At 41.1% G+C, this 24,583-nt stretch overlaps 1 protein-coding gene across 3 annotated transcripts in view; it reads right to left on the bottom strand.

Annotated features, from left to right (window-relative positions):
- dgkb (diacylglycerol kinase, beta) overlaps positions 1-24,583 on the bottom strand; it is a 266,844-nt gene that overhangs the window by 130,724 nt on the left and 111,537 nt on the right. For all 3 annotated transcript variants that reach the window (XM_061956152.1, XM_061956165.1, XM_061956159.1), the window contains 7 exons: positions 16,566-16,640; positions 13,308-13,427; positions 10,504-10,621; positions 8,352-8,440; positions 8,007-8,123; positions 7,675-7,773; positions 1,535-1,636 (listed from right to left, as the gene is read on the bottom strand). In XM_061956152.1, coding sequence (XP_061812136.1) covers positions 1,535-1,636; positions 7,675-7,773; positions 8,007-8,123; positions 8,352-8,440; positions 10,504-10,621; positions 13,308-13,427; positions 16,566-16,640 — 720 coding nt within the window. The remainder of the gene's footprint in view (positions 1-1,534; positions 1,637-7,674; positions 7,774-8,006; positions 8,124-8,351; positions 8,441-10,503; positions 10,622-13,307; positions 13,428-16,565; positions 16,641-24,583) is intronic.

Below are 24,583 nucleotides of genomic sequence, written 5' to 3'. Positions count from 1 at the left end.
ATTTTACAAGTTTAATTATTATGTTCCAACGTTACTCGGAAGGAGCCATCTGCATCAGGGGTTAACAGCCGTGCTGCTGGAGCGCTTTGTGTCAGTGTCCTGGTGGCCATGGTTTTTAAGCTTCAAGGAGCTTCTATAACCTATAACCTTTTTTGGAAAAAAAAAAAAGTTTTTATATACACACACACACACACACATACATACATTTATACACATATACTATATACACATAAATATACACATTTACTGTATACCGTATTTTTCGGACTATAAGTCACAGTTTTTTTCATAGTTTGGCCGGGGGTGCGACTTATACTCAGGAGCGACTTATGTGTGAAATTATTAACACATTACCGTAAAATATCAAATAATATTATTTAGCTCATTCACGTAAGAGACTAAACGTATAAGATTTCATGGGATTTAGCGATTAGGAGTGACAGATTGTTTGGTAAACGTATAGCATGTTCTATATGTTATAGTTATTTGAATGACTCTTACCATAATATGTTACGTTAACATACCAGGCACGTTCTCAGTTGGTTATTTATGCCTCATATAACGTACACTTATTCAGCCTGTAGTTCACTATTCTTTATTTATTTTAAATTGCCTTTCAATTGTCTATTCTTGGTGTTGGGTTTTATCAAATCAATTTCCCCCGAAAATGCGACTTATACTCCAGTGCGACTTATATATGTTTTTTTCCTTCTTTATTATGCATTTTCGGCCGGTGCGACTTATACTCCGGAGCGACTTATAGTCCGAAAAATACGGTACATATAAATATAAATATATATATACATATATGTAAATAAATTTAAATTAATTGTAAAAGTTCTGAATCGGTTTAAAATCCGAATGAATAAGAATGGCGATTCGGATGGGAATCGTTTTTTTTGTGCACCCCGAATGTCATTGCAGTTACCCAACACCATGCAGGTGGCTCCTAGAAGCTGTGAGCCACACAGGTGTGACGTAGGTGAGTACATCTCGGTGTCTAGGAACAGCCCAAAGCGCCGCGGGCCCATCTTAAAAAACCGCCAACCCAAACAAGCTCTAATCTACGGGCCCCTCTGTTGAACGGGCCATGGTCGTTGCAGTCAGCCCCTCCCGCTGCCGCCCCTTGACACAGACGAAGCGCTTAACTCCCCCTGTCTGCAATCCAAGCAGGCCGGGGGGGGAATTAACGACCTCTCTGTCCAGCCCAGAGTGATCCATTACTTCCTGTAATTATAAATAATAATCTTGATTATTACGCTGGTTAGCCGGCGAGGGGCAGAGACGGATGTGGCCGGGATATGATTCATCACGCGTCTGCTATAGACGAGCCGTCGCCACAGACGGTGTAATGGCTGACAAGATATCAGAGATAAGCGGGCCGCGCGGCGGGAGGCTGGTGTCGCCCCGCACAAGTGGATATCCGCGTCACACTAAATGCTAGCATGGAAACACAACTGTGTATGCTCACTTTGAGTAGGTACACAATTAAACACGTCATGTATCGTGCTTGCACCAATCAGACCAGTATCACCTGCAGGCCTTGGCCGTCCACAGTGACGGAGTTGGCTCTCTGCACCTTCCCTCGGCTCGACTGGCTGCACCGCGAGTCCTTCCTCAGCGTCGACTGTCTTTCCTGAAAGTAAAGCCGAAGATTCCATAAGATACTTTTCTTCCTAAAGCGACACTGTCAGACTGGATGATATCTGGGTTATTCAAGCAATGATGTAACATGTTTTAGTGTATTTTCCTTATGTGAATGAATATTACAGTTGTACCTCAGTTTTGCATGATTCAGTTTTCCAGTGACAAATTCCCGATACAACTTTTTCACTTTCGATACAATACCGACATTGGAACTTTGAGTATTGGCCGATAACCAACTCTATCAGCAGGAATCACACAGAAAAACAATGCTAAGTAAGAAACACACTAACCTATTTATCATTAACTGTCTGGAATGGATTAATGCTGTTTTTAAGTTGAACTGGAGTGGTAATTGTTTGTTTTGGTGACACCTTGTAACCATATTAATCGAGTTAAGCTCATGACGAGGTAAGCTGAATGATGCGGACACGTTTGTTACTGGATACTTAGTAATACGATTTTGCCTAGGAAAATTTTTATATGTGTTCGGAGTTTGCAACTGGGGATAAGTACCCTTCACATTTGAACCATTACAATACTAATCCCCGGTACCAAGGAATCGATACCGGTACTCAACAATACAAATTTCCAGTACTTTTGTGTGTGTTAAAAATAAAATTAATTTTGATAGTATAACTACATTTTTAGTGAACTATTTAAAAAGAGCTGATTATGATAACTGCTGTCCAGTTGATTTATTTTGTTTTATTATCACATTTCTGAGTATGTACAGTAGGTATGACATGAAGTTGCAATTACAGTTACAAGTCCAGGATGCTAGTATCACTAGTGTATAGTTTATAGTGTGTTTTTTTGTTTGTTTTTGTTGCGCCCCAGAAAGTGTTAATAATGTAAGTATTGTACTCATTACGCATTAGCTGTTTGATTGTAATGTGCATCTTAGGTCAGGTTTTTATTAACACATTTGGAGGTGTTGAAATTGCCATGTAAAATTGTTCATGCTAATCAATAGCATGTCAATATCAAAGTCAATGTATCTTAGCATCTTTGGAAGAGTGGAGTCTTACTTTACTTACGTTGGAACGTTTTTTTAGAGGCAATGTATTTGTTGGCATTGAAAATTGCAACATTACCTAGAGGAAGATTGGCTGACAATAGTTAGCGAATTATGGCACTGTTGCATTTTACGTTAATAGGACCGGTGGGATTTGGTCTGTGCCAAAAAAGTGCAGGATTCGGTACCCATCCCAACATGCAACTATAGTTGTTTAATACTTTTTTATTGACAAATGTGGTGTTTTAGTCTGCAATACTGTTCAATTAAGGACACTCATTACATATGTCTAGCTTGTGTGCTATTATGTGCTAAGCTGTTGTGTAGCTGCAAGCTCAGAGTAACCTAAAGCCTATGTTTATCGTTTTTAAATTACTTTATTAAAATAAATAACTAAAAGACCAAACTTGTGTGCTTACTAAGGATGGGAATCTTACAACGATTCCCGATTTGATTCCAATTTTTGGGGTGACGATTCGATTCAGAATCAATGCCTGATTTAACACGATTTTCGATTCAAACCGATTTTCATAATGTATGGTTTGGTATGAAAATGATAACAGAATATTTTCAAAACAAGGTACAGGTTAAAAAGGTATTTTTGGCTACTGACGTGTGTCGTATACGCACAGCGAGTAAGCGCGGAGATGGTCCAAAGAACGCCTTTTTAAAATTGATTCTTTTAAAATGTTTTAAAAAAGTTAAACATTGTATTATTTATTAATCGATGTAGAATTGGAATAATCACAAATGTTTTGAGCACCTCTCCTGCTTATTGGAGGACATTTAAATGCTAACTGTCAGATAAATGCGCTGCTGGACTGCTTGTATCGGAGCTTACTGTATATCGGACATTTTAGATGCTAGTCGATACAATGCCATACTTTTTTAGTGATATCGGACCGATAACTGATATCAATATCAAATCGGGACACCCCTAATTTTTGTATACCAGCTCGAACTTATTTTAATGCAATGATTATGTCTCGTTTTTATAATTGTATAACATGTGGTCTCAGGCTAGCAAAATGACACTGAGGCCATTGGAAACTTTGCACAAACAATCGCTCATAATCCTTGACCGAAAACCACAACCAAACCATCACTGTTTAGTTCTCCAAAAATATAGATTGTTAAATTTAGCTAACATTCAAAGATTAGCATCAATACGAATGGCCCATCGAATCCTAAATAACACTGCACCAGCGCCACTTAAACACTTTGTCCAGTTTACATCTGCTGAGACAACTAGAAACACACGAGCCTCCACCAGGGGGCAGTGTAGCGTACCCAGATGTAAAACATTTTTTTCACAATCAGCCTTTTCCTATAAAGCCATAAAGGAATGGAACAACCTCACAACAAATTTGAAAAGTCTAACAGATTACTCTTCATTCACAATTGAAGTTAAAAAGTGGCTTTGGAGAAATCAAAGCTGCTCACACAGTCACTAAGGTGGGCACCTTGTTTGACATGTCAACTTAATGTGTATTATATTTATCGATGAGAGCATTTTTGTTGTAAATTGTGAGGTGTGTCTGTTAAAATCATGGTTGTTTTTACAAACGATGACAGATGTGAACAAGAGCATGTATTGTCTTTGTGTGATGATGTAAATGAGGTGTGGTTGTATTGTATATTAAGTATGTGTCCATGAAAGGGCATTTTATGACTTTTTTCTTAATACTTGTGTATGATTTTATTGTCATAATTTTATTGCATGATTTTTGTATCCCTTTAATTTAGGTAACCAGGGACTGCAGATGCAAATGAGCTATTTAGCTATAATCTGGTACAGAACATATCTGTCTTTGAGCTTCATGTTTCTGTGCATTGTCCCTTCAAGTAAAGACTAAACTAACTAACTGTTATCGTGCGGCCAAACATTGCGCTTAAAAAAACTAAATACTGTATTTTTGGGACGATAAGGCACACTTAAAATTATTTCATTTTCTCAAAAATCAACAGTATATTATTTTTATTATATTATTGTATTATTCTATTCTGGTTGTGCTTTCCGACCTCAAAGCATTTTTTTCTTGGCACATGGTGAAATGATAAGTGTGACCATTAGATGGCAGTCACACATAAGAGATACGCGTGGACTGCATGTTTGAATGACGTCTATTCAATAAATGACGCTAGCAAGTGCCCGTAAGCAAACAACACCAAAACGTTGATGTTTCATTGAGAACATAGAACATTAAACAAAAATTTGCCAAAATGTTTTAGTACGACTTCGGTAAGCTACGAAGCCGCGCAGCATTACGGCTTCAACATACGATTATTATTATGGTGTGTGTAAAAAGACCCCAAAATGGCACCTATAAGGAGACATATTATGCAAAAAAATTTCACACGTCTGCGCCGTAGTCAATAAGCTCCGTTTTTTTCTCTATCCTTTTGTTGTGGGGCAATCATCCTCCGCTGTTGCCATTTCTAATGCAAACCCCGTTTCCATATGAGTTGGGAAATTGTGTTAGATGTAAATATAAACGGAATACAATGATTTGCAAATCATTTTCAACCCATATTCAGTTGAATATGCTACAAAGACAACCTATTTGATGTTCAAACTGATAAACATTTTTTTTTTTTGCAAATAATCATTAACTTTAGAATTTGATGCCAGCAACACGTGACAAAGAAGTTGGGAAAGGTGGCAATAAATACTGATCAAGTTGAGGAATGCTCATCAAACACTTATTTGGAACATCCCACAGGTGAACTGGCAAATTGGGAACAGGTGGGTGCCATGATTGGGTATAAAAGTAGATTCCATGAAATGCTCAGTCATTCACAAATAAGGATGGGGCGAGGGTCACCACTTTGTCAACAAATGCGTGAGCAAATTGTTGAACAGTTAAAGAAAAACCTTTCTCAACCAGTTATTGCAAGGAATTTAGGGATTTCACCATCTACGGTCCGTAATATCATCAAAGGGTTCAGAGAATCTGGAGAAATCACTGCACGTAAGCAGCTAAGCCCGTGACCATCGATCCCTCAGGCTGTACTGCATCAACAAGCGACATCAGTGTGTAAAGGATATCACCACATGGGCTCAGGAACACTTCAGAAACCCACTGTCAGTAACTACAGTTGGTCGCTACATCTGTAAATCAAATCAAATCAAATCAACTTTATTTATAAAGCACATTTAAAATTTACCACAGGGGTAGCCAAAGTGCTGTACAATGAACAGGTTAAAAGATAAAACGAGTACCAAGCAAACACAACACAAACAGAACACGATAAAAAAAAAAAAAAATTAAAATAGAATAAATAAAAACATAAAAACAGGTTCACAGCAGGTGTATTATGGGGCGCCATTGCAGGATGGATATCACTCAGTGTTAAAAGCCATGGAATAAAAGTATGTTTTTAAGAGAGATTTAAAAACAGGAAGAGAGGAGGCTTGTCTAACACTCAGGGGTAGGTCGTTCCAGAGCTTGGGAGCAGCAACGGCGAAAGCTCTGTCACCTTGTAAGTGCAAGTTAAAACTCTCCTATGCAAGGCGAAAACCGTTTATCAACAACACCCAGAAACGCCGTCGGCTTCGCTGGGCCTGAGCTCATCTAAGATGGACTGATACAAAGTGGGAAAGTGTTCTGTGGTCTGAGGAGTCCACATTTCAAATTGTTTTTGGAAACTGTGGATGTCGTGTCCTCCGGACCAAAGAGGAAAAGAACCATCCGGATTGTTATAGGCGCAAAGTTGAAAAGCCAGCATCTGTGATGGTATGGGGGTGTATTAGTGCCCAAGACATGGGTAACTTACACATCTGGGAAGGCGCCGTTAATGCTGAAAGGTACATACAGGTTTTGGAGCAACATATGTTGCCATCCAAGCAACGTTACCATGGACGCCCCTGCTTATTTCAGCAAGCCAATGCCAAGCCACGTGTTACATCAACGTGGCTTCATAGTAAAAGAGTGCGGGTACTAGACTGGCCTTCCTGTAGCCCAGACCTGTCTCCCATTGAAAATGTGTGGCGCATTATGAAGCCTAAAATACCACAACGGAGACGCCCGGACTGTTGAACAACTTAAGCTGTACATCAAGCAAGAATGGGAAAGAATTCCACCTGAAAAGCTTAAAAAATGTGTCTCCTCAGTTCCCAATCGTTTATTGAGTGATGTTAAAAGGAAAGGCCATGTAACACAGTGGTGAACATGCCCTTTCCCAACTATTTGGCACGCGTTGCAGCCATGAAATTCTAAGTTAATTATTATTTGCAAAAAAAAAAAGAAAAGTTTATGAGTTTGAACATCAAATATCTTGTCTTTGTAGTGCATTCAATTGAATATGGGTTGAAAAGGATTTGCAAATCATTGTATTTCGTTTATATTTACATCTAACACAATTTCCCAACTCATATGGAAACGGGGTTTGTACAAAGTAGCGTACAGTTGTAATTTATATCTGTCAGTAGTCTCGCTTTGGAAGCACTAAAAACTACCGGTACAACAAAGATGCAAGGTGAAGACACTGTCGAAGTGGAGGAACGTAAATAAGACTGCCCACAAAACGGCGCATCCTGAAGAGACGGCCAGAAAACGGCTTGAAGACGGTCTGTAAAACATAATCGATGCAACATTTTGACCAAAGAACCACCATTACATGTAATAGACCACAAGGAAGTGTTTTACATTTAGAAAAAAAAAAATGCGCCTCTTGTATGAAAATAGACCTAAATAGACCCGGTGCGTACTATGGTCCGAAAAATACGGTACTTTTGTCCGCGTATCATTTCACAGAATCACGTAGCTACACTGTGTGCACCTATGCAACAAAGTGTATTAAATATGTCTTCTCATTTATGTTTGCATGGGCGTTTACCCACACGCCATCATACTGAGTATTGTTTGAAGAAAAATGTGTTGCAACAGTTGCACATGGCAATAAAAAACATATTTTTCAATGAAGGAAAACATTATGAGCATAAATATCTGTGCCTAATGAAGTGTCTGGGCTCAGTGTGAGACAGATGCCAAAAACAAGGTGTCACGCACCAGCACGACGGGGCAGATGGAGCTGGGGGGCAGGATGTGATCCCTCAGAGGTCCGCAGTCACACTCGGGCTTCACGTGGGAGGCACACTTGTTATGGAGCTGCAAGAGGCGACGGCGTTATTACTATTGCGACTCTTTCCAGCAGAAGAACATGTGTGTACGTTTTCAGCTCATTTGCATATTTTCACCCTCACACCGCCATTAAACGTGTCGTCTTGCGTGAGTGTAAATTGGTGAGGTGAGGTGTAAAAGACAAAAAACAACAACCTCTAAACAAGAAGAAGCAGCGGCACGTCAACAACAACAACAACGAGGTGTCCTCTTGTCCTCACCGTGATTTGACACCAAACGCAGTGGAGGCCAGTCAGGCCCTGGTAACACTTAATGGTTTTGTGACACTTGTCACACTTGGTGGGGCAGTTCCCTTCCACCCAGAAATGATGCATTACCTGCGGAGAGAGGAGAAGGGCGGGAGAAGTGAGAAATGGAACAACAGTGGCACAACAATTAAAAGAAGTAAGAAAGAGTGACAAATGCCTGCTAATTAGCAAAGCTAAGCAGCACGCTGAGCACTCTGGGCTCCACCGAGGGGTGGAGGGGCACTCGCCCCGAGCCCCGTGGAGAATGCGTGTGATCCAAGCGTGCCGACGAGTGCGCCGCACTCCAATTGGACGCACCTCGGTGTTTTTCTTGGACTTGACGTAGGTCTTGATGCAGGATGGCGGCGCGCGGGCCACGCAGCGCTCGTGGACCGTGTACTTGCAGACTGGAGGAGAGGACACGAGGACAGTGTGGTTGAAAAAGGCGGACTTAGTTACAGTTTGAAGTGGGAGAGTGACGTGGTAGCGAATGCAACAAAAGGCATCTGCCTGGAGAGTGTATGAAGAGCGTAGACGTGTCTTCTTTCTTACAAGAACAAAGAATTCTTGTTACTCGCATCAATTCTATGTAGAACATTTCTTACCAAAACACACTTTCAGAGAAATAATGTGACAATAAACTGACCTTTTTATTTGATGCAATTCCACACCAATTACAAAAATTTAATATTTGTGGGGGGTTTCTAATTATGCACCATGCCTTGCCGATCACAACGACCGTTATTTCATTTAAATGTTTTTTTTTACAATTTCTAGCAGTTGTGCAGCAAATATGGTATTTCTTAATTTGTTTTTATTGCATTAAAAAAAAAAAAAGATCATCATATCAGATCTTCTTCATAAATATGGCACAATTGAAATGCTGCCAGTCATATTAATACACAACAATTATCTCACCTCTTTTTTAGTGATGTTTGAATTGACATATTCCATCATAAAGATGGACACTGAATGTATTCAGTTTTAAGTTAGGCAGGACAGACTTCTGTTAAATAAATATTTGTATTTTTATTCTGTTACGTTAAGCAGGAAATATTTATATTTAAGACAAGAAAAACATAAATGTGCACTTTATTTTTACTATACTTACTGTCACCAGGTTTTGAATAAAATTAGTGGCTGGCAGTTCAGTAAAACATCTAGAAAACGTTACCGTATGACATTCTGCTTGCATTTGTATCCAACTATTAGGGTATTTTCTTCAGAAAATGTATTTATGCAAGCAAATAATAACCTGTGATTAATCATGATTATTCACAGTTCTTGAGTGTAATTAATCTGATAAAAAAAAAAAAAATCACATGACCGTATATATATATATATATATATATATATATATATATATGTATATATATATATATATATATATATATATATATATATATATATGTATATATATATATATATATATATATATATATATATATATATATATATATATATATTATATTTATATAATATATATATATAATAATATATAATATATTGTATATCCATCCATCCATCCATTTGCTACCGCTTATTCCCTTTGGGGTCGCGGGGGGCGCTGGAGCCTATCTCAGCTACAATCGGGCGGAAGGCGGGGTACACCCTGGACAAGTCGCCACCTCATCGCAGGGCCAACACAGATAGACAGACAACATTCACACTCACATCCACACACTAGGGCCAATTTAGTGTTGCCAATCAACTTATCCCCAGGTGCATGTCTTTGGAGGTGGGAGGAAGCCGGAGTACCCGGGGGGAACCCACGCAGTCACGGGGAGGACATGCAAACTCCACACAGAAAGATCCCGAGCCCGGGATTGAACCCAAGACTACTCAGGACCTTCGTATTGTGAGGCAGATGCACTAACCCCTCTGCCACCGTGAAGTGTATATATATATATATATATATATATATATATATATATATGTGTGTGTGTGTATGTGTGTGTGTGCGTGTGTCAACATTAAACTATATAGATATACAATATATTAAGATATATATTACGGAAAATATATGAAAACTTTACACCTTAGGTTCAACTAAATGTACTAAAACAAGTGGGTTTTTTGTTTTTTTTTTAAACAGAATGAGCATCAAGTTTAAAATAAACTTTAAATAGAACAATACCTAGAACAAGGAAATGATGATAAAATACCTAAAAAATACACCCTAAATAATAGAACACTTGACCTCATCCCATCCCATGTATTTATGTTTTATTGAAATGACTAGTTGTCATTAGCATCTGTATCAATCTTAGTATTAGTATTGCGCATGTGTACAATATACAATGTGCAGTGTGTGTGTGTGTGTGTGTGTGTGTAGATGAGGCGCTCACTAAATGTAGTGAGTAAAAATAAATATTTACAATACAAACACATTTACTGTTGGTTACAGTAAATGTGCGTGTGGATGTGTGCTTGTGTGTGTGTGTGTGTGTGCTTGTGTGTGTAGACTCACATGAGCAGCAGAGTCCCTGCTTGCCGAGGCCAATGAGCATGTTGAGACAAAGGTTACAGTAGGCCGGCTTGTTGAAGTGCTTGAGTCTCCACACGTGCTGCCCGTCATCTTTCACATTCTGCACGCAGTAAAAAGCAGCAAAACAACAAGCATTAATGGACTCTACCACTTAATGAACATTATTTGTTGAAGAGGCTGCAGGGGGCCTTCTCTGTTTGTTTTTACATTTAATTTGCTGTCTAAATGCAATTAGGTTCTCTCTCATATTGTGAATACTGTAAAAGTTCATGGAAAAACAAAAATTATTCCTTCAATCCAAAAAAGATATACATGTTTGGTACTGAACATCCATCCATCCATCCATTTTCTACCGCTTAATCCCTTCGGGGTCGTGGGGGGCGCTGGAGCCTATCTCAGCTACAATCGGGCGGAAGGCGGGGTACACCCTGGACAAGTCGCCACCTCATCACAGGGCCAACAAAGATAGACGGACAACACTCATATTAAATTCATATTTCAGGCAAATAAAACACACAGCTTCCAACACTACATAGAGCTTAATCAGTATGTATTTTAAATAGATGATATAATGACTTTAAAATATTGCATTATATCCAATGTACTCTAAAAAAAATAAATTGTCATGACAAAATGAATGTTCATGTACAAGAAGTATATACTGGAAAGTGTTCTTATACTGAAACAGAATGCATATTGCACCTAAAGCTGGTAAAAGGCTGCCATCTACTGGACATTGTTCAAACTACAGGCAGATGTATGAATTTAAACAGTTTAAAACCCAGCGTGTCCAAACTTTCTCCACCAAGGGCCGCATAATTGTGACATTATTTATTTTTGTACAAAAAAAAATCTGAAAACAGGCACTACTCATGTTTAAGACAAAACTTAGTGTCAGCTTTGTGTTATACAGTTGGAAGGGGATTCATTTGGCCCCATTCGTCACGGTGTACCTGACACAAGAAGTGTAACGAGTTTGGGGGGGTGCACCAGATGGCAGTAGAGTGTTGAATATCTTAAAATGTGTTTTGTGGCAATTCCAACTTTGTTCACACAGCGTCAGTTGCTATGTAGAGTGGCGCTTTCCATCATTTTCAGCAGAATGCATTGCAAAATGATTAACCCCTCCCACCTTCTTCGCATGCAAGATCCAATGGAGCCTTAGGAATTCCTTACCTACTGTAGGTGTCGACATGTACTAGTATTAGTTATTTCAGGAGTGTCCAAAGTGCAGCCAGGGGGCAACTGCATACAGCAGCTTGGGTTTGTTGGCCCGCAACATATTGTCGGGGGAAAAAAACAACAGTAAAAATGTAAGAAAAATGAAATGTAAGGGAAAAAAAAAAAAAAAGTGATGTAATAAGAAAAAGGAAGACATTTTAATACTAGTCATAATACAATTTGTCACTTATAACTAGAGATGTCCGATAATACCGGACTGCCGATATTATCGGCCGATAAATGTTTTAAATTGTAATATTGGAAATTATCGGTATCGGTTTCAAAAAGTAAAATGTATTACTTTTTAAAACGCCGCTGTACAGAGTGGTACACAGACGTAGGAAGAAGTACAGAGTGGTTGCGTCTCCCAGTCATACTTGCCAACCCTCCCGATTTTTACTGGGAGACTCCCGAATTTCAGAGCCTCTCCCGAAAATCTCCCGGGGCAACCATTCTCACGAATTTCTCCCGATTTCCACCCAGACAACAATATTGGGGGCGTGCCTTTGCGTGCCGGCCCAATCACATAATATCTACGGCGTTTCACACACACAAGTGAATGCAAAGCATACTTGGTCAACAGCTATACAGGTCACACTGAGGGTGGCCGTATAAACAACTTCAATACTGTTACAAATATGTGCCACGCTGTGAACCCACACCGAACAAGAATGACAAACACATTCCGGGAGAACATCTGCATCGTAACACAACATAAACACAACAGAACAATTACCCAGAACCCCTTGCAGCACTAACTCTTCCGGGACGCTACAATATACACCCACCCGCTACAACCTACCCCCCGCCCCCACCTAAACCCCGCCCCCCCCAACCTCCTCATGCTCTCTCAGGGAGAGCATGTCCCAAATACCAAGCTGCTGTTTTGAGGCATGTTAAAAAAATAATGCACTTTGTGACTTCAATAATAAATATAGCCGTGCCATGTTGGCATTTTTTTCCATAACTTGAATTGATTTATTTTGGAAAACCGTGTTACATTGTTTAATGCATCCAGCGGGGCATCACAACAAAATTAGGCATAATAATGTGTTAATTCCACGACTGTATATATCAGTATCGGTTGATATCGGAATCGGTAATTAAGAGTTGGACAATATCGGAATATCGGATATCGGCAAAAAAGCCATTATCGGACATCTCTACTTATAATACAAAAATAGCACTTAAAATGACACTAAGGTTTGATATATAGTGTCTATTTGTAGCATTTGTAAAAACATATCTGAATATCACACGCATACTTAAACTTTTCAAATTGTGTATCACATTTTCAGCTTTCTTTTCATTAAATTAATAATTTTTGCACTTCTTTCTTACATTTGTACTTTCTTTTTTCCGACAACATGTTGCAGGCCAACAAAACTCGAGCTGCGGCAGTGGGCCTCAAATGGCCCTCAGGCCGCACTTTGGACACCTTTGGTTTAAAACAGCCATTTCCAATTTTTGACCCAAAAAGCTTTCAATACATAAAGTAAGAATTATGACATGAGTATGAATGAAAGTACAGGAATAAAAAAGTTTAGGGGCCCTTGTGCACCTACCGTCTCCAGACCCAACAGAACCAGCAGTGGGATGGTGGTCATGCCTCCTTGGATCCACTCCTCCAGAGACACGGTGCCATCGTGGTCGTAGTCGATTTCCTGCATCATTTCCTGCAGTATCTACCAAGGGGAAAATATAGGTACAAGTTACATGCACCTGACAATCTGAACTTTGACCTTTGGTGGATGAAACTGTGAACAGTCTTGAAAGTTTTTACATGTTTTACTTTTTAGAAAAAAAATTCATAAACGTTAATGTAAAGGACTGAATTGCTTTTAAAGTATTTGTCTTCAATGTTTTAAAGCAGTGTTTCTTAAACATAGGTCGCTAAAAAAATCTGTTAGCTGTGGCCTGTAATTATTACAGGCCACAGCTAACAGATTTTTACAGCCTATTACAGTGTAATAGGCTGTAGCGGTACTCAATTGTAATACACTTTTCCACCACTTGTGGCAGTAATGACAGTATTAAACCAGAGCAGTGTAGAGAGAGAATGGCCAACTTGGTTTCAAAGTTGGTAGCAAACTTGGCGCCCTGGAGTCATGTGAGAGGCTTTTGACTAATCAGAGAGAGTATGGCCAGGCCATCTCCTTAATGATTGGTCAAAAGCCACTCAACAGGCCACAGGGTGCCATGTTTGCTACCAATTTTGAGACTGCGCTGGCCATACTTTCTTTATACAGGACTCTGTATCAAAACAAACTGAAGAAGTCTGGAGCTAAAGTCATAAATACGTTTTTTAAGCGCAAAACACTGACTTAAGTGGTGAAGCTGTATTTTCATTTGACCTTTAATTTTATTGACAGTTTATGTAAGAAATTATTACATTATTAAATTAGTTTATTTTATTCATCCATCCATTTTCTACCGCTTATCCCTTTTTTAGCGCAACATAATTGTATGCACATTTATTTTTCGTCAGTTATTAATGAGTGCCTTCCTATGCAGTATATTTGATGAGTATTTATTTTTTTAATCAGCCTGACTTAAGCCTAAGGTTTATGTGTTAAATAAATAAAAATATTTGTGATTAACACATGCTTTCATGTCATTCGATAAGGTTAACTATGAGTAGGTTGGATATAATTATAATACAATTAAAATCAAGAGTATGATTACTAATTCAGTGATAATATTTGGGAAAAGTTGGGCCTTGATGTCAAAAGAGTTAAGAACCCCTGGTGTAAAGCACATTTACATACAAACCCCGTTTCCATATGAGTTGGGAAATTGTGTTAGATGTAAATATAAACGGAATACAATGATTTGCAAATCCTTTTCAACCCATATTCAATTGAATGCACACAAAGACAAGATATTTGATGTTCAAACTCATAAACTTTTTTTTTGCAAATAATAATTAGCTTAGAATTTCATGGCTACAACACGTGCGAAAGTAGTTGGGAAAGGGCATGTTCACCAATGTGTTACATGGCCTTTCCTTTTAACAACACTCAGTAAACGTTTGGGAACTGAGGAGACACATTTTTTAAGCTTCTCAGGTGGAATTCTTTCCCATTCTTGCTTGATGTACAGCTTAAGTTGTTCAACAGTCCGGGGGTCTCCGTTGTGGTATTTTAGGCTTCATAATGCGCCACACGTTTTCAATGGGAGACAGGTCTGGACTCCAGGCAGGCCAGTCTAGTACCCGCACTCTTTTACTATGAAGCCACGTTGATGTAGCACGTGGCTTGGCATTGTCTTTCTGAAATAAGCAGGGGCATGCATGGTAACATTGCTTGGATGGCAACATATGTTGCTCCAAAACCTGTATGTACCTTTTAGCATTAATGGCGCCTTCACAGATGTGTAAGTTACCCATGTCTTGGGCACTAATACACCTCCATACCATCACAGATGCTGGCTTTTCAACTTTGCGCCTATAACAATCCGGATGGTCCTTTTCCTCTTTGGTCCGGAGGACACGACGTCCACAGTTTCCAAAAACAATATGCAATGTGGACTCATCAGGCCACAGAACACTTTTCCACTTTGTATCAGTCCATCTTAGATGAGCTCAGGCCCAGCGAAGCCGACGGCGTTTCTGGGTGTTGTTGATAAACGGTTTTCGCCTTGCATAGGAGAGTTTTAACTTGCACTTACAGATGACCAACTGTAGTTACTGACAGTGGGTTTCTGAAGTGTTCCTGAGCCCATGTGGTGATATCTTTTACACACTGATGTCGCTTGTTGATGCAGTACAGCCTGAGAGATCCAAGGTCACGGGCTTAGCTGCTTACGTGCAGTGATTTCTCCAGATTCTCTGAAACCTTTGATGATATTACGGACTGTAGATGGTAAAATCCCTAAATTCCTTGCAATAGCTGGTTGAGAAAGGTTTTTCTTAAACTGTTCAACAATTTGCTCACGCATTTGTTGACAAAGTGGTGACCCTCGCCCCATCCTTATTTGTGAATGACTGAGCATTTCATGGAATCTACTTTTATACCCAATCATGGCACCCACCTGTTCCCAATTTGCCTGTTCACCTGTGGGATGTTCCAAATAAGTGTTTGATGAGCATTCCTCAATTGTATCAGTATTTATTGCCACCTTTCCCAACTTCTTTGTCACGTGTTGCTGGCATCAAATTCTAAAGTTAATGATTATTTGCAAAAAAAATTTTTTTTATCAGTTTGAACATCAAATATGTTGTCTTTGTAGCATATTCAACTGAATATGGGTTGAAAAGGATTTGCAAATCATTGTATTCGGTTTATATTTACATCTAACACAATTTCCCAACTCATATGGAAACGGGGTTTGTACCTTAATTACCACAAAAGCTGTGCATCTTAAAACTAGACTATGGTAAATCCCTCTTTAAAAAATTGTGCTGTTTAAATTACATGTCTTTATCAAAAAATTACAATAATAGTTGTAGGTTTGTCGAGAAAAGCATTTGGGTCATGTTTTGTTAAAATTTTCATTTAATTAAACACACTTTTCTTTTATTAAAAATGTAATTAATGGTAGAAAGAAATGTAGGTTAATGTAGAAAGGGTCCTGCTTTTTTCAAATTTTAATTATTTAATTGAATACATGTTGTTTTATTAAACAATATTGTATTATTATTATTATTATAATTATACTACAGATGAACATTCCTCTATTTAAGAGCGCTGCAAAGCTTGTTCTGTTGCATTGAACCCACAGGGAATGCTGTACATGCCATCTTCGAATTATTAACCATTGAAAATGTATTTTAATTGCCAAACTAAATAAATGAGCGTCCAGTGAGAGGTTTGTGTTCTTACGGGTTTGAGCTCGGTCACGTCCCATTCCAGGTACTCGGCCACGTGCATCATTTGGGAGATGATGTGCTCCAGCTCCTGCAGACACACAAGTACACATGCACATAAATATATTGTGAAATGTGTCATTCGGCTTCCTTCCTGTTAAAACAATGATTTTCCTGGCTGGCTCTATCTAGTGGTACGCCAAGGAATCATTTAACCCAATATTGTAATGCAATTCATTTATATAAGTACATAATTTTATTTTACTGTATTTAAACACAGTGTAACTGTTCAAACTGTGTGTTATGTTACACTGGCCAAAAATATTAAATATATTTGTTAAATAAAACCTCTGCCTTGTTTTTTTAATGAATAATTATGCCTATTACACTATTTTAATGTTGGTCATTATGGTAGTACTTGGAAAACCAAGTGTTTTCTGAGGTGGCACTTGGTGGAACAAAAGTTTTGCCAAAAGTAGTGAAACATTCAACAGTTAGATTGCACAGTTGTGTATTTAAAAGTTTTTTTTAAGTTTAATTATACTCCACAAACATTTATGTATCTTAATGTAGTGTAGTGCAGTGGTTCTCAAACTTTTTTCACCAAGTACCAACTCAGAACACTCTTGGCTCTCCAAGTACCACCATAATGACCAACATTAAAATACAGTAGCGTAGTAGACCTAAGCTTTCATTAACTACAAGGCAGATTATTTACTTAACAAGTATAGTTATTATTTTGGCCATTGTAACATTACACACAGTTTGAACAGTATAACACTGTATTTGAATATCTAATTAAGTGATTATTTGGCGTACCACTAGATGGAGCCCGCGTACCACGAGCAGTATGTGTACCACAGTTTGAGAATACCTGTGTTCGAGAACAACTAGTTGTGTTTATGTGTCGTACTTCCTGTCCCACACTACTACTCCTTCTGTGCAAAATTGATGCTGCTTTGCTGCAACATTTCTGCAGCTTAATGTAGTGTAGTGCAGTGGCTCAAAAAAGGTTTTTCACCAAGTACCACCATAATGATCAACATTAAAATACAGTAGTGGAGTAAACCTCCATGAAAAATAAAAACGAAGGACACAGATTTCCCTCGCCCAGACGCGGGTCACCGGGGCCCCCTCTGGAGCCAGGCCCGGAGGTGGGACACGATGGCGAGCGCCTGGTGGCCAGGCCTGTCCCCATGGGGCCCGGCCAAGCACAGCCCAAAGAGGCAACGTGGGTCCCCCCTCCAATGGGCTCACCACCCATAGCAGGGGCCATAGAGGACGGGTGCAATGTGAGCTGGGCTGCAGCCGAAGGCAGGGCACGTGGCGGTCCAATCCTCGGCTACAGAAGCTAGCTCTTGGGACGTGGAACGTCACCTCGCTGGGGGGGAAGGAGCCTGAGCTAGTGCGCGAGGTGGAGAAGTTCCGGCTAGATATAGTCGGACTCACTTCGACGCACAGCAAGGGCTCTGGAACCAGTTCTCTCGAGAGGGGCCGGACTCTCTTCCACTCTGGCTTTGCCAGCAGTGAGAGGCGACGGGCTGGGGTGGAAATTCTTGTTACCCCCCGGCTCAAAGCCTGCACGTTGGAGTTCAACCTAGTGGACGAGAGGGTAGCTTCCCTCCGCCTTCGGGTGGGGGGACGGGTCCTGACTGTTGTTTGCAGTTACGCGCCAAACGGCAGCTCAGAGTACCCACCCTTTTTGGATTCACTCGAGGGAGTACTTGAGAGTGCTCCCCCGGGTGATTCTCGTTCTACTGGGGGACTTCAACGCTCATATTGGCAACGACAGTGAAACCTGGAGAGGCGTGATTGGGAAGAATGGCCGCCGGATCTGATCCCGAGTGGTGTTTTGCTATTGGACTTTTGTGCCCGTCACAGATTGTCCATAAAGAACACCATGTTCAAACATAAGGGTGTCCATATATGCACTTGGCACCAGGACACCCTAGGCCGCAGTTCCATGATCGACTTTGTAGTTGTGTCATCGGATTTGCGGCTTCATGTTTTGGACACTCGGGTGAAGAGAGGGGCGGAGCTTTCTACCGATCACCACCTGGTGGTGAGTTGGCTGCGATGGTGGATGCCGGACAGACCTGGCAGGCCCAAACGCATTGTGAGGGTTTGCTGGGAACATTTGGCAGAGTCTCCTGTTAGAGAGAGTTTCAATCGCCACCTCCGGAAGGACTTTGAACATGTCGCGAGGGAGGTGCTGGACATTGAGTCCGAGTAGACCATGTTCCACACCTCTATTGTCGAGGCGGCTGATTGGAGCTGTGGCTGCAAGGTAGTTGGTGCCTGTCGTGGCAGTAATCCTAGAACCCGTTGGTGGACACCAGCGGTGAGGGATGCCGTCAAGCTGAAGAAGGAGTCCTATGGGGTTCTTTTGGCTCATAGAACTCCTGAGGCAGCGGACAGGTACCGACAGGCCAAGCGGTGTGCGGCTTCAGCGGTCGCGGAGGCAAAAACTCAGACATGGGAGGAGTTCGGGGACGCCATGGAAAACGACTTCCGGACGGCTTCAAAGCGATTCTGGACCACCATCCGCCGCCTCAGGAAGGGGAAGCAGTGCACTATCAACACCGTGTATGGTGCGGACGGTGTTCTGCTGACCTCGACTGCGGATGTTGTGGATCGGTGGAGGGAATACTTCTAAGACCTCCTTAATCCCACCAACACGCCTTCCTATGAGGAAGCAGTGCCTGGGGAATCTGTGGTGAGCTCTCCTATTTCTGGGGCTGAGGTTGCTGAGGTAGTTAAAAAGGTCCTTGGTGGCAACGCCCCGGGGGTCGATGAGATCCGCCCGGAGTTCCTTAAGGCTCTGGGTGCTGTGGGGCTGTCTTGGTTGACAAGACTCTGCAGTATCCCGTGGGCATCGGGGGCGGTACCTATGGATTGGCAGACCGGGGTGGTGGTTCCTCTCTTTAAGAAGGGGAACCGGAGGGTGTGTTCTAACTATTGTGGGATCACACTCCTCAGCCTTCCCGGTAAGGTCTATTCAGGTGTACTGGAGAGGAGGCTACGCCGGATAGTCGAACCTCGGATTCAGGAGGAACAGTTTGGTTTTCGTCCTGGTCGTGGAACTGTGGACCAGCTCTATACTCTCGGCAGGGTCCTTGAGGGTGCATGGTAGTTTGCCCAACCAGTCTACATGTGCTTTGTGGACTTGGAGAAGGCATTCGACCGTGTCCCTCGGGAAGTCCTGTGGGGAGTGCTCAGAGAGTTTGGGGTATCAGACTGTCTGATTGTGGCGGTCCGCTCCCTGTATGATCAGTGTCAGAGCTTGGTCCGCATTGCCGGCAGTAAGTCGGACACGTTTAGTGAGGGTTGGACCCCGCCAAGGCTGCCCTTTGTCACCGATTCTGTTCATAACTTTTATGGACAGAATTTCTAGGCGCAGTCAAGGCGTTGAGGGGATCCTGTTTGGTGGCTGCAGGATTAGGTCTCTGCTTTTTGTAGATGATGTGGTCCTGATGGCTTCATATGGCCAGGATCTTCAGCTCTCACTGGATCGATTCGCAGCCGAGTGTGAAGCGACTGGGATGAGAATCAGCACCTCCAAGTCAGAGTCCATGGTTCTCGCCCGGAAAAGGGTGGAGTGCCATCTCCGGGTTGCGGGGGAGACCCTGCCGCAAGTGGAGGAGTTCAAGTCTTATTCAGAAGAAGGTGCTGAACCGGAAGGCAAAGCTCTCAATTTACCGGTTGATCTACGTTCCCATCCTCACCTATGGTCATGAGCTTTGGGTTATGACCGAAAGGACAAGATCACGGGTACAAGCGGCCGAAATTACTTTCCTTCGCCGGGTGGCGGGGCTCTCCCTTAGAGATAGGGTGAGAAGCTCTGCCATCCGGGGGAGCTCAAAGTAAAGCCGCTGCCCCTCCACATCGAGAGGAGCCAGATGAGGTGGTTCGGGCATCTGGTCAGGATGCCACCCAAACGCCTCCCTAGGGAGGTGTTTAGGGCACGTCTGATCGGTAGGAGGCCACGGGGAAGACCCAGGACATGTTGGGAAGACTATGTCTCCCGGCTGGCCTGGGAACGCCTCGGGATCCCCCGGGAAGAGCAGGACGAAGTGGCTGGGGAGAGGGAAGTCTGGGCTTCCCTGCTTAGGCTGCTGCCCCCGCGACCCGACCTCGGATAAGTGGAAGAAGATGGATGGATAGTGTAGTAGGCCTAAGTTTTCATTAAAAACAAGGCAGAGGTTTTACAAAACCCAAAACCAGTGAAGTTGGCACGTTGTGTAATTCATAAATAAAAACAGAATCAAATGATTTGCACATCCTTTTCAACTTATATTCAATTGAATATTCTGAAAAACAAGATATTTAATGTTCAAACTGAGAAACTTATTTTTTTTTCTCCAAATAATCATTCACTTAGAATTTGATAGCAGCAACACATTGCAAAAGTTGGCACAGGGGCATTTTTACCACTGTGTTACATGGCCTTTCCTTTTAACAACACTCAGTAAACATTTGGGAACTGAGTTGACCAATTTTTGAGGCTTTTCAGGTGGATTTCTTTCCCATTCTTGCTTGATGTACAGCTTAAGGTGTTCAACAGTCTGGGGTCTCCATTGTGGTATTTTAGGCTTCATATAGCGCCACACATTTTCAATGGGAGACAAGTCTGGACTACAGGCAGGCCAGTCTAGTACCCGCACTCTTTTACTATGAAGCCAAGCTGTTGTAACACGTGGCTTGGCATTTTCATGCTGAAATAAGCAGGGGCGTCGATGATAACGTTGCTTGGATGGCAACATACGTTGCTCCAAAACCTGTATGTACCTTCTAGCATTAATGGTGCCTTCACAGATGTGTAAGTTACCCATCCCTTGGGCATTAATACACCCCCATACCATCACAGATGTTGGCTTTTGAACTTTGCGCCTATAACAGTCCGGATAGTTATTTTCTTCTTTGTTCCGAAGGACACTACGTCCATAGTTTCCAAAAACTATTTGAAATGTGGACTTCTCAGACTACAGAACAGTTTTCCACTTTGCATCAGTCCTTATTAAATGAGCTCGGGCCCAGCAAAGCCGACGGCATTTCTTGGTGTTGTTGATAAATGGCTTTGGCTTTGCATAGTAGAGTATTAACTTACAAATGTAGCGACAACTTGTATTTACTGACAGTAGTTTTCTGAAGTGTTTCTGAGCCCATGTGGTGATATCCTTTATACACTGATGTCGCTTTTTGATGCAGTACCGCCTGAGGGATCATAGGTTCGTAATATCATCGCTACGTGCAGTGGTTTCTCCAGATTATCTGAAAGTTTTGATGATATTACGGACCTTAGTTGGTGAAATCCTTAAATTCCTTGCAATAACTCGTTGAGAAATGTTGTTCTTAAACTGTTCGACAATTTGCTCAGGCATTTGTTCACAAAGTGGTGACCCTCGCCCCATCCTTGTTTGTGAATGACTGAGCATTTCATGGAAGCTGCTTTTATACCCAATCATGGCATCCACCTGTTCCCAATTAGCCTGTTCACCTGTGGCATGTTCCAAATAAGTGTTTTATGAGCATTCCTCAACTTTCTCAGTTTTTTTAGCCACTTGTGCCAGCTTTTTTGAAACATGTTACAGGCATCAAATTCAAAATGAGCTAATATTTACAAAAAATAACAACGTTTTCCAGTTCGAACGTTAAGTATGTTGTCTTTGCAGTCTATTTAATTGAATACAGGTTGAAAAAGATTTGCAAATCATTGTATTCTGTTTTTACTTACGATTTACACAACGTGCCAACTTCACCAGTTTCGGGTTTTGTATTTAACAATTAAATTTAATATTTTTTGGGCACTGTAACTTTACACACAGTTTGAACACTAACACTGTTTGAATATACTGTAGGAAAATAAAATACCGTACATAAATAATGAATTGAATAACACTGCAATATTTGGTTAAGTGGTGGACCGTTTGAGAACGACTGGGGTAGTGTATATAAGGACACACAAATAAAGACAGTATTTAGCTTACAGTGCATTGCAGCTGATGTTGCCTAGCGTGAGTGTACAGTTTAATAACAGGCTGGGAATGTCACAGAGGGAGGAGTGGGGAGAATTTAGGTCCATGATTACAGTTTGACTTTAATGTCTTCGTCTTTCAATTCTTCTATTATTATGAGGACTTGTGATGCTGAGATACATAATATTATGATCGTACTAAATAAAGATTTCAGAGGTACAGTACAGGTATATGCGTACATTTCACCTGGAATGTTTGTTTCTGACTTTGGTCTGTCCGTCCACCCTAAATTATGGCGCCTAATAATAGGATAAATTACAGTGCTTCTGCACGCCTTTGAGGTCAAACTTATGATAGTACACACTATTATTTTTGAATTTTATACAGTTTAAGATTTGGGAATTCTGGTAGTATGTTAGGTGTTTTCCTGAGTTAGCTCCTTAACCAGCTATAAAGGGGTGTATATTACATTCCATCTGATACTGATATCGGTCCATATCAGCAAAAAAAACCAAACAAGTATGGTATTACAGCAGGGAAGGGATTCATATGGCCCCATTCCTGAGTGGATCTCGCGTGAGAAGAAAGGAGGGGGTTAATCATTTTGCAATGCAGTCTGCTGAAAATTATGGAAAGCGCCACTCTACATAGCAACTGACGCTGTGTTCAAAGTTGTAATTACCACAAAACACATTTTAAGATATTACCTAGCAGGCACAAGACATTGATACAACTTTGATTATACATACATGTCCTTTAAAGGCCTACTGAAACCCATTACTACCGACCACGCAGTCTGATAGTTTATATATCAATGATGAAATCTTAACATTGCAACACATGCCAATACGGCTGGGTTAGTTTACTAAAGTGCAATTTTAAATTTTGCGCGACATATCCTGCTGAAAACGTCTCGGTATGATGACGTCAGCGTGCGACGTCGCGGATTGTGGAGGACATTTTGAGACAGCCTGATGGCCAGCTATTAAGTCGTCTGTTTCATCGCAAAATTTCACAGTATTCTGGACATCTGTGTTGGTGAATCTTTTGCAATTTGTTCCATGAACAATGGAGACAGCAAAGAAGAAAGCTGTAGGAGGGAAGCGGTGTATTGCGGCCGACTTTAGCAACACAAACACGGCCGGTGTTTCATTGTTTACATTCCCGAAAGATGAAAATCAATCTTTACCATTGGCCTGTGGAGAACTGGGACAACAGGGACTCTTACCAGGAAGACTTTGAGTTGGATACGCAGACACGGTACCGTGAGTACGCTTCCAAACATTTGATCGCTTGCCCGTACATGTGTGCAGCTATGTGCATGTCACGTAAATAATTCAATGTATACACCCTGATGATTATCTTGTGTGATGACTGTATTATGATGATAGTATATATGATAGTATATATCTGTATGATGAATCAATTTAAGTGGACCCCGACTTAAACAAGTTGAAAAACTTATTCGGGTGTTACCATTTAGTGGTCAATTGTACGGAATATGTACTTCACTGTGCAACCTACTAATAAAAGTCTCAAAAAGTCTCACGTACGTAACTTTGGGGAATTTGGGGAAATATACGTGCTGTATGAACTTTGGGGAGGTTAACGGTACTTTGGGCTGTGGGATTGAGTGTGTTGTGCAGGTGTTTGAGTTGTATTGGCGGGTTATATGGACGGGAGGGTGGAGGTGTTTGTTATGCGGTATTAATTTGTGGCATATTAAATATAAGCCTGTGTTGTGGCTAATAGAGTATATATATGTCTAGTGTTTATTTACTGTTTTAGTCATTCCCAGCTGAATATCAGGTCCCACCCACCTCTCACAGCATATTCCCTATCTGAATCGCTCCCACTGCCCTCTAGTCCTCATCCACGAATGTTTCATCCTCGCTCAAATTAATGGGGAAATTGTCGCTTTCTCGGTCCGAATCGCTCTCGCTGCTGGTGGCCATGATTGTAAACAATGTGCAGATGTGAGGAGCTCCACAACCTGTGACGTCACGCTACTCGTCTGCTACTTCCGGTAGAGGCAAGGCTTTTTTATCAGCGACCAAAA

The sequence above is a fragment of the Nerophis lumbriciformis genome, linkage group LG04, assembly GCF_033978685.3.
Source record: "Nerophis lumbriciformis linkage group LG04, RoL_Nlum_v2.1, whole genome shotgun sequence".
Lineage (NCBI taxonomy): Eukaryota > Metazoa > Chordata > Actinopteri > Syngnathiformes > Syngnathidae > Nerophis > Nerophis lumbriciformis.
This window is presented reverse-complemented; position numbering and strand designations above follow the sequence as displayed.